Source organism: Colius striatus, chromosome 24 (genome assembly GCF_028858725.1).
Source record: "Colius striatus isolate bColStr4 chromosome 24, bColStr4.1.hap1, whole genome shotgun sequence".
Lineage (NCBI taxonomy): Eukaryota > Metazoa > Chordata > Aves > Coliiformes > Coliidae > Colius > Colius striatus.
The window spans coordinates 2,127,218-2,143,799 of NC_084782.1; the positions used below are offsets into that span (position 1 = coordinate 2,127,218).

Genomic DNA, 16,582 nt, shown 5'->3' on the forward strand with positions numbered 1-16,582 from the left:
TTGATGGCCATGGATAAATTATTCAAGCAGGAGCAGCAGGCAGGAGAAAGGAGCTGGTTGGAGGCTCAGGAAAGCCTGTGAGGTGGCCAGCCCTCCAGCATGAAAGCCACCAGCAGCCTGGCCTGCCTCTGAAGGGGTCAGTGGGCAGGCAGACATGCCCCTTGTCCACTTTAAGCACCTGAGCACTAACTTCTTGGTTGGCAGACACCAAGGAGAGGTGGCTGAACAAGCAGGAGAGCCTGAAGGTAGCAGAGCACCATGAGAAAGGTCAAGCAGAGGAGCAGGACTGGAAGCTGGCCATGGAGGACTACCCCTGGTCCTGTGCCTTCAGCATGAACCTGACCTCCAGGAGACATCCTGAACTACTTCACCCTGCAGACCAAGAAGATGATGGGATTCCCAAGGGAGCATACAGGAGGTGGGTCCCCCAGTCTCTCTGCTTTCACTCTCCAGCCTCTGCTATTTCACCACTGAGGTATTGAGTTTAGGGAGTTTCCCACATGTCCAGCTTGCCAGCTGGGCAGGCAACGTGCCTCTCCCAAAGGAAACCTCAAAGCTGGCCTGAAGGTAGGCATTTGCTTTCAGGAAAAAAGCAGGATTCAGAGCACTTCTTCTTTGCTCAGCTCATCAAAACCCAGAGCAACTCCAAGGTTTGGGTGTTGTGGGAAATCTGGAGGTCACAGCTCACTCAGGCTGGGAGCCAGGAGCCAAGGCTGGCTCTGGAAACACCAAACCTCCCTCTGCAGGTTGGTCCCTTTCATATTTTCTGCTGTTTGTCTATAAATGGCTCTTTTGAAAGTTCCCAGCCATCCTTCCCTGCCCACACTCACAACTACTGTCCCTAATGCCACAAATGCAAACTTCCAAGCTCCTGCTAAATGCTTCCTAGGGGGTACAACCCCTCCCCCCCCAGCTCAGGCAGCCACCTGCGTGCTCAGCAGCAAATGCAGAGCATCACCTACCCAAAGGGAGCCTGAAAGTCACGCTTCCCTGAAAATCAAAGGCTGGTTTATTGACTGCAGTCAAGAGAATCAAAGATCTGGAGACCTGGACTCCCACAGAATAAACCCCATTATTCCTGCACAGTGCTGGTTTCTCTCCCAGGCGTGGATTGGAGGCAGCACCCTGCTGAGGATGATCAAAGACCACTTCAGAAATCAGTGCAGCAAATTGTGAAATAAGCAGGTGAACAAGGGAAAGAAAACACGGAAATATTGTGACCTGCCACCCTCAACTGGGAGCAATCACATTGCCTGGAAGGAAGTGCTGCTCCCTGGGTGCCTGACCCTGGCTGTTTGCTGGACAGATTTAGGGGTATAGTCATGGAGGGTGTCACTTCTCAAGTACCAGAAGCCCATTTTGGGGGCAAGTTCAGGCTGGGCACACAGAGAAACAAGCCAAGGCTGACTATCTCCCTCCCCAGCTGCCTGGCTTAAAGGTGAGTCTGCAGCACAGTTGTTTGTCTTGAAGTGGCAGAGGACACCCCAGTGTGACACAGGATCACTGCTACAGGCTTTATTGCCAGAGTGGTAACACACCTCTCCAGGGAGCTGGCAACACCCTCTGACCTCCCTGGCAACATCCTCTGACCTCCCAGCCAAGCTGCCCCTCTCTGCCCCACAACCACCCCCTGGGGCTCCACATCCTTCTGGAGCTGCCCAAGGGCCCTGGGGCCATGTCCCATCAAGCCAGGATGGGGAAGGAGGCTGCAGTGGCCACGCCACAGTTGTTGTCCTTCATGGCCATGAGGATGTAGCCATCATTGCCCCAGTATGTGGACCAGGAGTTCTTGATGAGCCAGTAGCTCTGGCCATGCAGGACCCCGTAGCCCACGGCCAGCACGGCGTGGTCCAGCGCCGACAGCTCATTCCCTGCGCAGGAGAAACGAGAACAGACCCCTCTCAGCTCCCTCCCTCGGGGCTGGGGGCTGTCCCTGAGGCAGGACTGACCCCTGGGCACGAGGTAAACCCCCCTGATGGCATTGCTGCCTGTCCCAGGGGCACTGGACTCACTGCAGTGGGGTTCCTCGTAGACTCCGTTGGCGTAGAAGGCGAAGGACTTGTGTGAGGCGTCGATGTTGACGGCCACGGGGCCGTGTTTGAGCAGCGCGGCCTTCAGCGCCCTGGCACTGCCCGGCGCCACGCGGCCATAGCCCGCCAGGGGGGCCACCAGCTCCGACTGGTTGCAGTGACAGTAGCCATTCTGAGGGGCAGGGGAAGGAGGCTGAGGTGACAACAGGCTCTTGGGGCAGGTGGGGAGGTCTGACCCCATCAGCTGAATCAACTGAAGTAGAGCCTCTGAAGGGCTGATGGATGAGCGGGTCTGGGGGGAAGGACTGGGAAGGGGGTGGCACTGCCTCAGCCCTCCCCAGGGGTGCTGCCAGCCTCACCTGCCCCAGGTAGGGCCCGTAGGACTCGGTGCTGGGGATGCCACCGTGCTTCATGATCCACTCATAGGCTCTCCACTCCTCGCCCCCGTCACACGCCTGGTTCCCAAAGCCCCAGGAGCAGTCGATGAGGACTTGCTGGGACAGGGGGGTCAGCACACCGGTCTGCAGGAGGGGACACGCTGCAGGGATGGAGCCAGGCACCCTCCTGGCACCTCAGCCATCCCTGTGGGGCACAGCCCTGCTCACACCTTGAGGAAGAGGGCACCCTCCATGGCACCTGTGGTGGCAAAGCTCCAGCAGGACCCGCACACAGCCTGGTCCTTCACGGGGGTCACAGCACCTGGGGACACGTGTAAAGGAGCAATGGGGGATGCTGGCTGTGCCCACACACCGCTGACCCCCAGCCTCACGCAGGCTCTGGGCTGGCACACTGCTGGCACCAGCTGCCTCCTCACCATAGAGCCGCCAGTCGAGGCTCTCGGGCAGGATGAGGCCGCTGTAGAGCCGGCTGGGGAAGGGCTGCCCGTGGTTGGGAGCCGCGCTCCGGCGCCGGCCCCGCAGGGCTGCCAGTTCCTGGGCTGTGCGGTCGGCCAGAGGGTTCAGAGCCAGCGTGTAGGAGAGGGCAGCACGGTTCCTGGAGTGCACAAACCTGCGGGGCACAGGGCTGGGAGGCTGGCACGGAGCTGGGGAAGGGGCTGGAGCTCAGGTCTGATGGGGAGGGGCTGAGGGAATGGGGGTGTTGAGCCTGGAGAAGAGGCTGAGGGCAGCCAGCAGCACTCTGACACTCCCTGACAGGAGGCTGCAGGGAGATGGGGAGAGGTCTCTGCTCCCAGGTGACAGAACAAGAGGAAAGAGGCTCAAGTTTCCCCAGGGGAGGTTGAGATTGGAGCTGAGGCAGAACTGTTTCCCTGAGAGGGGTGTCAGCCCCTGTGCCAGGCTGCCCAGGGAGCTGGGGGAGTGCCCAGCCCTGGAGGGATCCCAAAGCCCTGGAGCTGAGGTGCTGAGGGCTGTGGGTCAGTGCTGGGCTGGGCAGGGTGAGGGGAGGGCTGGGACTGCAGCAGCTTCAAGGGCTTTTCCAGACAGAATGATTCAATGGTTCTATGCTGCAGGAGGGGAGTGGGGGGATCACACTGGCCACATCCTCCCCAGCCCTCCCCCCCGCACCCCATACCGCATGTTATGGATGAAGATGTGCTTGCGGTGCTCGTGCTCCTCCTCACTGCTGTAGCTCTTCCCAAACTGTTCCTTGTAGCGATGGAAGAGGTGATGGTGGATCCTGTCTGTCTCTGGTGCCCTCCCCACAAACTCCTGCATGGGGTTGGCCAGGATGCGGTGCTCGGGGCTGCCCGCAGGCCACTGCTCACACCGTACCCCTGCCACGAGGCACAGAGGGCAGCTGATGCCTCCCACACAGGTGCAGGACATCACCCCCAAAAACCCTCAGGGCTGTCCATCCTGGATAGACACGTGTGTGCAGGGGAAGAGTCTTCACACACCCCAGAGCCACCTCCTGAGCACCCACCACGGAGCCCCCAGCACCAGGAGCTCTACCACACCCACATCAATTACATTTCTCCCCTACTTGTTTGTTTTTCCAGCCAAACCCATCCCCTTGAATTCCCAGGCTCCAAACCCAACAGCAAAGGTGCTGCCTTGGGGTGGCAGCAGCAGCAACAACAGCCAGGGGTCGGGCCAGGGGCTCACTCACCCTCCGGGAGCTGGAAGATGCTGCTGGGGAAGCGGTGGCTGAAGGAGGAATAGTCGATCTCGTACTTGTCATAGTGGGAGCCCAGGAGGCTGTTGAAGCCACGCACCTCGTAGTGCAGGGGCAGGGGCCCGCGGGCAGAGCTGCCCACCCGCAGCGTGTACACGTTCTTCTTGCGGCCCCAGTACGAGACGTTCTGCCAGACGGCGCAGGGCTGCCCGCGGAAACGCTCCCGCCGCATGGGCTGGGCGCAGGGCACGGCTCAGGGCTGCGCTGCACGCTGGGGGCAGCCCCCTCCCCATCACCCGTGGATGGAGGCAGCCCCCTCCCCATCACTCATGATTGGGTGCAGCTCCCTCCCCATCACCCATGGCCAGATGCAGCCCCCCACCATCATCTGTGGCTGGGTGCATCCCCCCTACCATCATCCATGGCCGGGTGCAGCCCCCTCCCCATCACCCATGGTTGAGGGCAGCCCCCCTACCATCACCCGTGGATGGAGGCAGCCCCCTCCCCATCACCCATAGCCAAGTGCAGCCCCCTCATCATCCACAGATGGAGACAGCCCCCTCCCCATCATCCATGGCCAGATGCAGCCTCCCATCACCTGTGGCTGGAGGCAGCCCCCTCCCCATCACCCATGGCCAGATGCATCCCCCCCCCCCAATCACTAGTGGCCCAATGCAGCCCCCCTCACCATCACCCATGGCCAGATGCAGCCCCCTCATCATCCACAGATGGAGACAGCCGCCTCCCCATCATCCATGGCCAGATGCAGCCTCCCATCACCTGTGGCTGGAGGCAGCCCCCTCCCCATCACCCATGGCCAGATGCAACCCCCCCCTATCACTAGTGGCCCAATGCAGTCCCCCTCACCATCACCCATGGCCAGATGCAGCCCCCTCCTCATCATCCACAGATGGAGACAGCCCCCTCCCCATCATCCATGGCCAGATGCAGCCTCCCATCACCTGTGGCTGGAGGCAGCCCCCTCCCCATCACCCATGGCTGGATATAGCCATCCCATCACTAGTGGCCCAATGCAGCTGCCTCCCATCACCCATGGCCAGATGCAGCCCCCTCACCATCACCCATGGCTGGAGGCAGCCCCCCATCACCTGTGGATGGATGCAGCCCCCTCCCCACCACCCATGGCTGGAGGCAGCCCTCCCATCACCTGTGGATGGATGCAGCCCCCTCCCCATCACCCATGGCTTGATGCAGCCTCCCCCATCTTCCATCACCCACAGCCACATCCAGGCTCACACTCACCCCTCACCAACCACAAGGCTGCTCTGCCCTCACAGGGAAGCAGCCATCACACACCCCGGACCCACAGGGGTCTGGAGTCCCCTCTCCTGCCCCAGGGCTCACCTTGAAGCTCTCCAGGCTGGGGAGGACGCTCTGGGGGGTGATGAGGTCGCTGTCGGTGCCGTTGATGCGGAAGCACTTGCGGATGTTGACCTCGGTCTCCGTGGTCTCGGGTGTCACCTTGAAGCTGGCACCAAAGGGCTCGATGGAGCCCAACTGGTAGGTGACCACTTGGCCTGGGGATGGGGATAGCACTGAAGTCAAGCCAAGCCCCCAGGTCCTGGCACAGTGACAGCTCCCAGGGCTTCCCTGGGGCAGGTAAAGGGATGGAAGCCTTTCTTCACCCACCACCATAGTACTCGATGCGGCTCTTGCCCCCGGTGAGGTTGTACCAGGCCTCAAAGGGCTCCCTGATCTCAGCATAGGGCAGGCTGATGACTCCTGTGGGCACAGAAGGGCTGAACTCAGGGGGCTGCAGGGGGGCCATGTCCCAAGGGACATCCCCCACCCTCCTGCCCAAAGCCTGCAGCCAGGAGGGGAGCATGGGGCAGGCAGAGAGCACTCCAGGGCCTCACAGCATCATCCCCTTCTCCCACTTGTGGCCAACACCCCAGCCCCTGGGTTTCACTGGGCAATTGGAGCCTCCTCAGCTCAGGCATATTGGGTGGGAGTTGGTGTGGGACTCCCTTGGGCAGCACAGTGGGCACCCCCTCCCCAAGCAGTACCTGTGACATGGTAGATGTCCCCAAACGTGGGTGGCTCCAGAGGGACTTTGCACTCTGCTCCTAGAAGGAAAAAACAAACCCAAACCCCTTTACCCTGCTGATGCTGCAGCTCTGTGCAGGGAGGGGCTGGTAGAGGTGCTGGGCCCTGGGAGGGCGGGCAGCCCCAGGGGAGCTCATGTTGGTGGCAGGGATGGGAGGGCTCCCACCTGCCTGGGCAAGGCAGAGACTAGAAATCCCCCAAACTGGGAATCTCTGCTCCTCTGCTAGCTCCCTGGCTGACCCAAAGCCCCCCTCATCTCCACTGCCCCTGGGGTGCAGCCAGCTGAGGGGCACCCCAAAGCCCCCAGACACACCCCAGGGCATGAGGGGCAACAATAAGCCCCTCTATATGCCACACACAGAACATGTCCTCAAGCATGGGGGCAGAGCAGCCCCCTCCTGGGGTGAAGACCCCCACAGTGCTCAGCCTAAGGGGTACAACAGCATCACCCTGCACTGGGGACATGGCATCTGTCCCCTCTCCGTCCCGAGCTTGCCCAGGGTGGGTGCTCACCCAGCAGCACTGCCGCTCCCAGCACCAGCAGCCCCCTCAGCCTCTCCATCCTGCACCCCAGCCCGGGCAGCTGCCCGGCGCCCAGGGGGATTAAAAGCCGCTGGTGGGTGGGCAGGGAGCTGCCGGCAGCCAACGGGCAAAGCCCATCCTTCCCGTGGCTAGTGCTAGCCCAGGGGGGAGGCGTGGCTTGCTGTTGCCCCCCTGTCCCCCCGCAGCTGCCTTTCCCACCCGCACCAGGGTGGGTGTTGATGCCGTGTGCTTGCGGGGCTTGGGGTGCGGGGAGCAAGGGAGGACACAGACCCCCATGACAAGGCCATGCCCTGGGGCTAGGGAGGTGCCCCATGGCTCAGGGGGGGTTGGTGATGAGTGCTGGGGGTGTCCCTGAGCTCCCACTCATTCAGCCCGTGTTGCAGTTTGCAGTGTGTTACCTGCGGGGCTGGGGGCACCTGCAGCAATCAGGGCCACTGAGACCCTGCCAGGCACCCCAGAGCCCCCTGCCCGGGGTGCTCCCAGCCCTCCGGGGACAGCAGCCAGGGTGTTCCCACCATAGGCAGCTCCGGGGAGACGCAAAGGGTGCCTTTTGCAGCCCTGCAGCCATCCAGCTGCACCGTCAGGGCGAGCCCAGGGCTTCAGGGCGATCAGGGGCTTCAGCTGGGGAGGTGGGGGAGAAGGGGGAAAGATGCAGCTGAAACGGTCAGAGCTGGGTGGAAAAACAACAGAGCCGGGAGGGGGAGAACAGCAGCAGCCCCGTGGCCTTCACCCCTCCCGCCTGCTGCACTCCCGGGGCCCCGGCACAAGGTGAGAGCGAGCACCCGCCGATCCCGAGCCCAAAACAAAGCTGATAAGGGCTGGGGGGAGGAGGGAGCTGATGGCACGTGGCCCCGGGGACGAGGCGAGATGGATTCGCCTGCACCCCTGGGTGCAGGGCTGGGGTGATGCATCCCGTGTGCAGGGCTGGGGTGATGCACCCCTGGGTGCAGGGCTGGGGTGATGCACCCCGTGTGCAGGGCTGGGGTGATGCATCCCGTGTGCAGGACTGGGGTGATGCATCCCGTGTGCAGGGCTGGGGTGATGCATCCAGTGTGCAGGGCTGGGGTGATGCACCCCGTGTGCAGGGCTGGGCTGATGCATCCCGGGTGCAGGGCTGGGGTGATGCACCCCTGGGTGCAGGGCTGGGGTGATGCATCCCATGTGCAGGGCTGGGGTGATGCACCCCTTGGTGCAGGGCTGGGGTGATGCATCCCATGTGCAGGGCTGGGGTGATGCACCCCTGGGTGCAGGGCTGGGGTGATGCATCCCGTGTGCAGGGCTGGGGTGATGCACCCCTGGGTGCAGGGCTGGGGTGATGCACCCCTTGGTGCAGGGCTGGGGTGATGCATCCCATGTGCAGGGCTGGGGTGATGCACCCCTGGGTGCAGGGCTGGGGTGATGCATCCCATGTGCAGGGCTGGGGTGATGCACCCCTGGGTGCAGGGCTGGGGTGATGCATCCCGTGTGCAGGGCTGGGGTGATGCACCCCTGGGTGCAGGGCTGGGGTGATGCATCCCATGTGCAGGACTGGGGTGATGCATCCAGTGTGCAGGACTGGGGTGATGCACCCCACACTGCAGCACCTTCCCCGGGTCTGCTGTGGCAGCAGATGGGTGCAGAGCTGCACCCTGCCTGAGGTGCACCCACCCCAGCAGATATGGGAGACCACCAGGCTCACAGCAGAGGGACCTTCCCACTCCATGTGCAGGATCCTTGTGCCCTCACCCTGCTGCTCTTCCCTGAGAGCTCAAACCCAACCTCAGAACACACACCTAAGCCATGGCCCCTGTGTCAAGTGCCTCTCCCTGGAGGGAGCAGCCCCTCGGAGCAGGGGGAGGGGATTTTGGCTCGTGGTGTTGGCAAACAGGGCTGGTGCCACCCCCACCCGCAGCCACAACAGGACCAGGGCAGTGGGGCAGAGGGTGGATGCCTCCCCCCAGCCCCTCCCCGACGCCCCGTGCCAGGAATTTCTTGTCTCAGCAGAAATCCCTGAGGTTGTTTGTGCTCCACCTCGAGAATCAGGGCTGGAAAAAGCCGCTCCCCTGGCCCTGGATGCAAGAAGTGGTTGGCTGTGCCCTTCCCTGGGGTTCCACAGGACAAACAAAACAAGGATGAGGACAAGGACCTGTGCAAGGGACAGATGTGTCACCCACTGTGGGCACTGGGGTCTGCCAAGGGGGCAGAGCTGGAGGGGGCAGCGAGTGAATCTCTCCTGGAGAAGCAAACTGGGGTCATTCCAGGGGCTTTATTGGGACCATCCCCCAGCTGGGTCCCCATTCTGCCCCTTGTCCAGCACCCCACGGCCCTGTCTCACCCTGTCCCCAATGTCCTGCTGCATGGTGGCTCATGCAGGGGCTTATCCAAGGCTCCCAAGATGCTGAGGGGATGGAACATCAGTGTGAGGAGGAAAGGCTGCAGCCCTGGGGCTGTTCAGCCTGGGGAAGAGAAGCCTGAGCTCAGGGGCACCTCAGCAACACTGATCAGCACCTAAAGGGTGGGTGTCAGGAGGATGAGGTGACACTTTGTTGTGTGGTGGCCAGTGACAGGAGAAGGGGGAACAGGCACAGGCTGGAACACAAAAAGTTCCCCTAGCACTGGAGTAGAGAGTCCTTTGGTGCTGAGGTGAGGGAGCCCTGGCCCAGGCTGCCCAGGGAGCGTGTGGAGGCTCCTTCTCAGGAGGTTTCCAACCCCAGCTGGACATGTTCCTGTGCCCCCTGAGCCAGGGGAACCTGCTGTAGCAGGGGCTGGGGCTGGATGAGCTCTGCAGGGCCCTTCCAGCCCCCCCTACTCTGGGATTAACCCAGGGAGGAGCACACTGAGCACCCCCGAGGGCTCTCCCTGCAGAGCCTGGAGACTCAGGCCAGCGTGGGGTAGGTGGCTTCAGTGGCCACACCACAGTTGTTGTCCTTCATGGCCATGAGGATGTAGCCATCATTGCCCCAGTATGTGGACCAGGAGTTCTTGATGAGCCAGTATGTCTCTCCCTGCAGGACCCCGTAGCCCACGGCCAGCACAGCGTGGTCCAGCGTCCCAGGCTCGTTATCTGCAGGGAACAACAACACAGAGGTGGTTTTGTCCCTGTCCTGAGAGCATCCCCACTCCCTGGGCACACAGGTGCCCCCATACCCTGTGTGCTACCCACTCACCACACTTGGGCTCGTAGTAGATGCCATTGGAGTAGAAGGAGAAGGACTTGTGGGAGGCATCAATGCTGACAGCCACGGGGCCGTGCTTGTAGATGGCAGCTTTGAGGGCTGTGATGTTGCCTGAGGTGACATTGACGTAGCCTGTGATCTTGGCCAGCATCTCAGACTGGTTGTAGTGGCACAAGCCGTTCTGCAGCACCCAGGGAGGGGACACACTGTCACCAGGAGACCCCAGATCCCTTCCCTGCGACTCAGCCCACCCTGGCTGCCCCCGTGCAGCTCTGCTCTGATGCAGGGAGTGATCTGGGACTCAGGCTGTGGCAGCATCCTGGCTCAGAGCCCTCTGTCCTCACCGTGCTGGGGATGGTTTCTGGTTGCTGCAGGGACACAGTGCTGCCTGCACACAGCACAGGGAGCTGACGTGGTGCCCCAGGCCCTGAGGGGGCTGTTGCCTGAATGTTGCAGCCACCTCCCTGTCGCTGGGCAGCTCTGCTCCATCCCCAGGGCATGGAGGGACCCCTGGCACCACCCATGGGTGGAGGAGCTTTGTTCTCTGTTTTGCAAGAGGAGAAACTGAGGCATACAGTGATGAAACTGCTTGGCTGAGCCCTGTCTGGGCTCTGAGCCTCAGGGAAGTTGGAGCCTTCCAAGGTGGCATCCCCATCTCCAGGACCCATTAGCATCCCCTGCCCCATCTGATCACCCCCAGCATGGCTCTAAAGCTCCAGAGTTACATCCTGAGACCAGGGAGCCCCTCACCTGCCCCTTGTAGGGCCCGTAGGACTCGGTGCTGGCGATGCCACCGTGTTTCTTGATCCACTCGTAGGCTCTCCACTCCTCACCCCCGTCACAGGCGTAGTTCCCAAAGCCCCAGGAGCAGTCAATGAGGACTTGCTGGGACAGGGGGGTCAGCACACCAGTCTGCAGGAGGGGACACGCTGCAGGGATGGAGCCAGGCACCCTCCTGGCACCTCAGCCATCCCTGTGGGGCACAGCCCTGCTCACACCTTGAGGAAGAGGGCACCCTCCATGGCACCTGTGGTGGCAAAGCTCCAGCAGGACCCGCACACAGCCTGGTCCTTCACGGGGGTCACAGCACCTGGGGACACGTGTAAAGGAGCAATGGGGGACGCTGGCTGTGCCCACACACCGCTGACCCCCAGCCTCACGCAGGCTCTGGGCTGGCACACTGCTGGCACCAGCTGCCTCCTCACCATAGAGCCGCCAGTCGAGGCTCTCGGGCAGGATGAGGCCGCTGTAGAGCCGGCTGGGGAAGGGCTGCCCGTGGTTGGGAGCCGTGCTCCGGCGCCGGCCCCGCAGGGCTGCCAGTTCCTGGGCTGTGCGGTCGGCCAGAGGGTTCAGAGCCAGCGTGTAGGAGAGGGCAGCACGGTTCCTGGAGTGCACAAACCTGCGGGGCACAGGGCTGGGGAGGCTGGCACGGAGCTGGGGAAGGGGCTGGAGCACAAGGGTGCTGGGGAGGCACTGAGGGAATGGGAGTGTTGAGCCTGGAGAAGAGGCTGAGTGGACACAGCAGCACTCTCTGACACTCCCTGACAGGAGGCTGCAGGGAGATGGGGGTCAGGCTCTGCTCCCAAGTGACAGGACAAGAGGAAAGGGGCTCAAGTTTCCCCAGGGGAGGTTGAGGTTGGAGCTGAGGCAGAACTGTTTCCCTGAGAGGGGTGTCAGCCCCTGTGCCAGGCTGCCCAGGGAGCTGGGGGAGTGCCCAGCCCTGGAGGGATCCCAAAGCCATGGAGCTGAGGTGCTGAGGGCTGTGGGTCAGTGCTGGGCTGGGCAGGGTGAGGGCAGGGCTGGGACTGCAGCAGCTTCAGGGGCTTTTCCAGACAGAATGATTCAATGGTTCTATGCTGCAGGAGGGGAGTGGGGGGATCACACTGGCCACATCCTCCCCAGCCCTCCCCCCCGCACCCCATACCGCATGTTATGGATGAAGATGTGCTTGCGGTGCTCGTGCTCCTCCTCACTGCTGTAGCTCTTCCCAAACTGTTCCTTGTAGCGATGGAAGAGGTGATGGTGGATCCTGTCTGTCTCTGGTGCCCTCCCCACAAACTCCTGCATGGGGTTGGCCAGGATGCGGTGCTCGGGGCTGCCCGCAGGCCACTGCTCACACCGTACCCCTGCCACGAGGCACAGAGGGCAGCTGATGCCTCCCACACAGGTTCAGGACATCACCCCCAAAAACCCTCAGGGCTGTCCATCCTGGATAGACACGTGTGTGCAGGGGAAGAGTCTTCACACACCCCAGAGCCACCTCCTGAGCACCCACCACGGAGCCCCCAGCACCAGGAGCTCACCCACACCCACATCAATTACATTTCTCCCCTACTTGTTTGTTTTTCCAGCCAAACCCATCCCCTTGAACTCCCAGGCTCCAAACCCAACAGCAAAGGTGCTGCCTTGGGGTGGCAGCAGCAGCAACAACAGCCAGGGGTCGGGCCAGGGGCTCACTCACCCTCCGGGAGCTGGAAGATGCTGCTGGGGAAGCGGTGGCTGAAGGAGGAATAGTCGATCTCGTACTTGTCATAGTGGGAGCCCAGGAGGCTGTTGAAGCCACGCACCTCGTAGTGCAGGGGCAGGGGCCCGCGGGCAGAGCTGCCCACCCGCAGCGTGTACACGTTCTTCTTGCGGCCCCAGTACGAGACGTTCTGCCAGACGGCGCAGGGCTGCCCGCGGAAACGCTCCCGCCGCACGGGCTGGGCGCAGGGCACGGCTCAGGGCTGCGCTGCACGCTGGGGGCAGCCCCCTCCCCATCACCCGTGGATGGAGGCAGCCCCCTCCCCATCACTCATGATTGGGTGCAGCTCCCTCCCCATCACCCATGGCCAGATGCAGCCCCCCACCATCATCTGTGGCTGGGTGCATCCCCCCTACCATCATCCATGGCCGGGTGCAGCCCCCTCCCCATCACCCATGGTTGAGGGCAGCCCCCCTACCATCACCCGTGGATGGAGGCAGCCCCCTCCCCATCACCCATAGCCAAGTGCAGCCCCCTCATCATCCACAGATGGAGACAGCCCCCTCCCCATCATCCATGGCCAGATGCAGCCTCCCATCACCTGTGGCTGGAGGCAGCCCCCTCCCCATCACCCATGGCCAGATGCATCCCCCCCCCCCAATCACTAGTGGCCCAATGCAGCCCCCCTCACCATCACCCATGGCCAGATGCAGCCCCCTCATCATCCACAGATGGAGACAGCCCCCTCCCCATCATCCATGGCCAGATGCAGCCTCCCATTACCTGTGGCTGGAGGCAGCCCCCTCCCCATCACCCATGGCCAGATGCAACCCCCCCCTATCACTAGTGGCCCAATGCAGTCCCCCTCACCATCACCCATGGCCAGATGCAGCCCCCTCCTCATCATCCACAGATGGAGACAGCCCCCTCCCCATCATCCATGGCCAGATGCAGCCTCCCATCACCTGTGGCTGGAGGCAGCCCCCTCCCCATCACCCATGGCTGGATATAGCCATCCCATCACTAGTGGCCCAATGCAGCTGCCTCCCATCACCCATGGCCAGATGCAGCCCCCTCACCATCACCCATGGCTGGAGGCAGCCCCCCATCACCTGTGGATGGATGCAGCCCCCTCCCCATCACCCATGGCTTGATGCAGCCTCCCCCATCTTCCATCACCCACAGCCACATCCAGGCTCACACTCACCCCTCACCAACCACAAGGCTGCTCTGCCCTCACAGGGAAGCAGCCATCACACACCCCGGACCCACAGGGGTCTGGAGTCCCCTCTCCTGCCCCAGGGCTCACCTTGAAGCTCTCCAGGTTGGGGAGGACGCTCTGGGGGGTGATGAGGTCGCTGTCGGTGCCGTTGATGCGGAAGCACTTGCGGATGTTGACCTCGGTCTCCGTGGTCTCGGGTGTCACCTTGAAGCTGGCACCAAAGGGCTCGATGGAGCCCAACTGGTAGGTGACCACTTGGCCTGGGGATGGGGATAGTACTGAAGTCAAGCCAAGCCCCCAGGTCCTGGCACAGTGACAGCTCCCAGGGCTTCCCTGGGGCAGGTAAAGGGATGGAAGCCTTTCTTCACCCACCACCATAGTACTCGATGCGGCTCTTGCCCCCGGTGAGGTTGTACCAGGCCTCAAAGGGCTCCCTGATCTCAGCATAGGGCAGGCTGATGACTCCTGTGGGCACAGAAGGGCTGAACTCAGGGGGCTGCAGGGGGGCCATGTCCCAAGGGACATCCCCCACCCTCCTGCCCAAAGCCTGCAGCCAGGAGGGGAGCATGGGGCAGGCAGAGAGCACTCCAGGGCCTCACAGCATCATCCCCTTCTCCCACTTGTGGCCAACACCCCAGCCCCTGGGTTTCACTGGGCAATTGGAGCCTCCTCAGCTCAGGCATATTGGGTGGGAGTTGGTGTGGGACTCCCTTGGGCAGCACAGTGGGCACCCCCTCCCCAAGCAGTACCTGTGACATGGTAGATGTCCCCAAACGTGGGTGGCTCCAGAGGGACTTTGCACTCTGCTCCTAGAAGGAAAAAACAAACCCAAACCCCCTTACCCTGCTGATGCTGCAGCTCTGTGCAGGGAGGGGCTGGTAGAGGTGCTGGGCCCTGGGAGGGGGGGCAGCCCCAGGGGAGCTCATGTTGGTGGCAGGGATGGGAGGGCTCCCACCTGCCTGGGCAAGGCAGAGACTAGAAATCCCCCAAACTGGGAATCTCTGCTCCTCTGCTAGCTCCCTGGCTGACCCAAAGCCCCCCTCATCTCCACTGCCCCTGGGGTGCAGCCAGCTGAGGGGCACCCCAAAGCCCCCAGACACACCCCAGGGCATGAGGGGCAACAATAAGCCCCTCTATATGCCACACACAGAACATGTCCTCAAGCATGGGGGCAGAGCAGCCCCCTCCTGGGGTGAAGACCCCCACAGTGCTCAGCCTAAGGGGTACAACAGCATCACCCTGCACTGGGGACATGGCATCTGTCCCCTCTCCGTCCCGAGCTTGCCCAGGGTGGGTGCTCACCCAGCAGCACTGCCGCTCCCAGCACCAGCAGCCCCCTCAGCCTCTCCATCCTGCACCCCAGCCCGGGCAGCTGCCCGGCGCCCAGGGGGATTAAAAGCCGCTGGTGGGTGGGCAGGGAGCTGCCGGCAGCCAACGGGCAAAGCCCATCCTTCCCGTGGCTAGTGCTAGCCCAGGGGGGAGGCGTGGCTTGCTGTTGCCCCCCTGTCCCCCCGCAGCTGCCTTTCCCACCCGCACCAGGGTGGGTGTTGATGCCGTGTGCTTGCGGGGCTTGGGGTGCGGGGAGCAAGGGAGGACACAGACCCCCATGACAAGGCCATGCCCTGGGGCTAGGGAGGTGCCCCATGGCTCAGGGGGGGTTGCTGATGAGTGCTGGGGGTGTCCCTGAGCTCCCACTCATTCAGCCCGTGTTGCAGTTTGCAGTGTGTTACCTGCGGGGCTGGGGGCACCTGCAGCAATCAGGGCCACTGAGACCCTGCCAGGCACCCCAGAGCCCCCTGCCCGGGGTGCTCCCAGCCCTCCGGGGACAGCAGCCAGGGTGTTCCCACCATAGGCAGCTCCGGGGAGACGCAAAGGGTGCCTTTTGCACCCCTGCAGCCATCCAGCTGCACCGTCAGGGCGAGCCCAGGGCTTCAGGGCGATCAGGGGCTTCAGCTGGGGAGGTGGGGGAGAAGGGGGAAAGATGCAGCTGAAACGGTCAGAGCTGGGTGGAAAAACAACAGAGCCGGGAGGGGGAGAACAGCAGCAGCCCCGTGGCCTTCACCCCTCCCGCCTGCTGCACTCCCGGGGCCCCGGCACAAGGTGAGAGCGAGCACCCGCCGATCCCGAGCCCAAAACAAAGCTGATAAGGGCTGGGGGGAGGAGGGAGCTGATGGCACGTGGCCCCGGGGACGAGGCGAGATGGATTCGCCTGCACCCCTGGGTGCAGGGCTGGGGTGATGCATCCCGTGTGCAGGGCTGGGGTGATGCACCCCTGGGTGCAGGGCTGGGGTGATGCACCCCTGGGTGCAGGGCTGGGGTGATGCATCCCGTGTGCAGGGCTGGGGTGATGCACCCCTGGGTGCAGGGCTGGGGTGATGCATCCCGTGTGCAGGGCTGGGGTGATGCACCCCTGGGTGCAGGGCTGGGGTGATGCATCCCGTGTGCAGGGCTGGGGTGATGCACCCCTGGGTGCAGGGCTGGGGTGATGCATCCCTGGGTGCAGGGCTGGGCTGATGCATCCCGGGTGCAGGGCTGGGGTGATGCACCCCTGGGTGCAGGGCTGGGGTGATGCATCCCGTGTGCAGGACTGGGGTGATGCATCCCATGTGCAGGGCTGGGGTGATGCACCCCTGGGTGCAGGGCTGGGGTGATGCATCCCATGTGCAGGGCTGGGGTGATGCACCCCTGGGTGCAGGGCTGGGCTGATGCATCCCGTGTGCAGGGCTGGGCTGATGCACCCCTGGGTGCAGGGCTGGGGTGATGCATCCCGTGTGCAGGGCTGGGGTGATGCACCCCTGGGTGCAGGACTGGGGTGATGCATCCAGTGTGCAGGACTGGGGTGATGCACCCCACACTGCAGCACCTTCCCCGGGTCTGCTGTGGCAGCAGATGGGTGCAGAGCTGCACCCTGCCTGAGGTGCACCCACCCCAGCAGATATGGGAGACCACCAGGCTCACAGCAGAGGGACCTTCCCACTCCATGTGCAGGATCCTTGTGCCCTCACCCTGCTGCTCTTCCCTGAGAGCT

General features: G+C 63.1%; 2 protein-coding genes across 2 annotated transcripts; both read right to left on the reverse strand.

The window, feature by feature from the left end:
* Positions 1 to 1,683: 1,683 nt before the first annotated feature.
* LOC133627670 (digestive cysteine proteinase 1-like) lies at positions 1,684 to 6,732 on the reverse strand. The gene is made up of 11 exons (XM_062014277.1): positions 6,684 to 6,732; positions 6,131 to 6,190; positions 5,754 to 5,846; positions 5,469 to 5,641; positions 4,098 to 4,338; positions 3,561 to 3,762; positions 2,845 to 3,038; positions 2,638 to 2,729; positions 2,390 to 2,551; positions 2,013 to 2,202; positions 1,684 to 1,871 (listed from the first exon to the last, which is right to left on the reverse strand). Exons 1-11 carry the CDS (start codon positions 6,730 to 6,732, stop codon positions 1,684 to 1,686), a joined length of 1,644 nt encoding a protein of 547 aa, XP_061870261.1.
* A 2,788-nt stretch (positions 6,733 to 9,520) lies between these two features.
* On the reverse strand, positions 9,521 to 14,905 carry LOC133627671 (digestive cysteine proteinase 1-like). Its single transcript, XM_062014278.1, has 11 exons — positions 14,857 to 14,905; positions 14,304 to 14,363; positions 13,927 to 14,019; positions 13,642 to 13,814; positions 12,330 to 12,570; positions 11,793 to 11,994; positions 11,074 to 11,267; positions 10,867 to 10,958; positions 10,619 to 10,780; positions 9,860 to 10,049; positions 9,521 to 9,756 (listed from the first exon to the last, which is right to left on the reverse strand). Exons 1-11 carry the CDS (start codon positions 14,903 to 14,905, stop codon positions 9,569 to 9,571), a joined length of 1,644 nt encoding a protein of 547 aa, XP_061870262.1. The 3' UTR covers positions 9,521 to 9,568.
* Positions 14,906 to 16,582: the final 1,677 nt, after the last annotated feature.

What these genes read in the sequence shown, in the direction of transcription:
- LOC133627670 (XM_062014277.1), bottom strand. Translation starts at nt 6,732, where the DNA reads ATGGAGAGGCTGAGGGGGCTGCTGGTGCTGGGAGCGGCAGTGCTGCTG. An exon ending in CCGCATCGAGTACTATGGTG is followed by an intron (nt 5,642 to 5,753) that starts GTGGGTGAAGAA and finishes CCCCATCCCCAG; the next exon opens with GCCAAGTGGTCACCTACCAG. An exon ending in CCTCGACTGGCGGCTCTATG is followed by an intron (nt 2,730 to 2,844) that starts GTGAGGAGGCAG and finishes ACGTGTCCCCAG; the next exon opens with GTGCTGTGACCCCCGTGAAG.
- LOC133627671 (XM_062014278.1), bottom strand. Translation starts at nt 14,905, where the DNA reads ATGGAGAGGCTGAGGGGGCTGCTGGTGCTGGGAGCGGCAGTGCTGCTG. An exon ending in CCGCATCGAGTACTATGGTG is followed by an intron (nt 13,815 to 13,926) that starts GTGGGTGAAGAA and finishes CCCCATCCCCAG; the next exon opens with GCCAAGTGGTCACCTACCAG. An exon ending in AGGGTGCCCTCTTCCTCAAG is followed by an intron (nt 10,781 to 10,866) that starts GTGTGAGCAGGG and finishes CCCCTCCTGCAG; the next exon opens with ACTGGTGTGCTGACCCCCCT.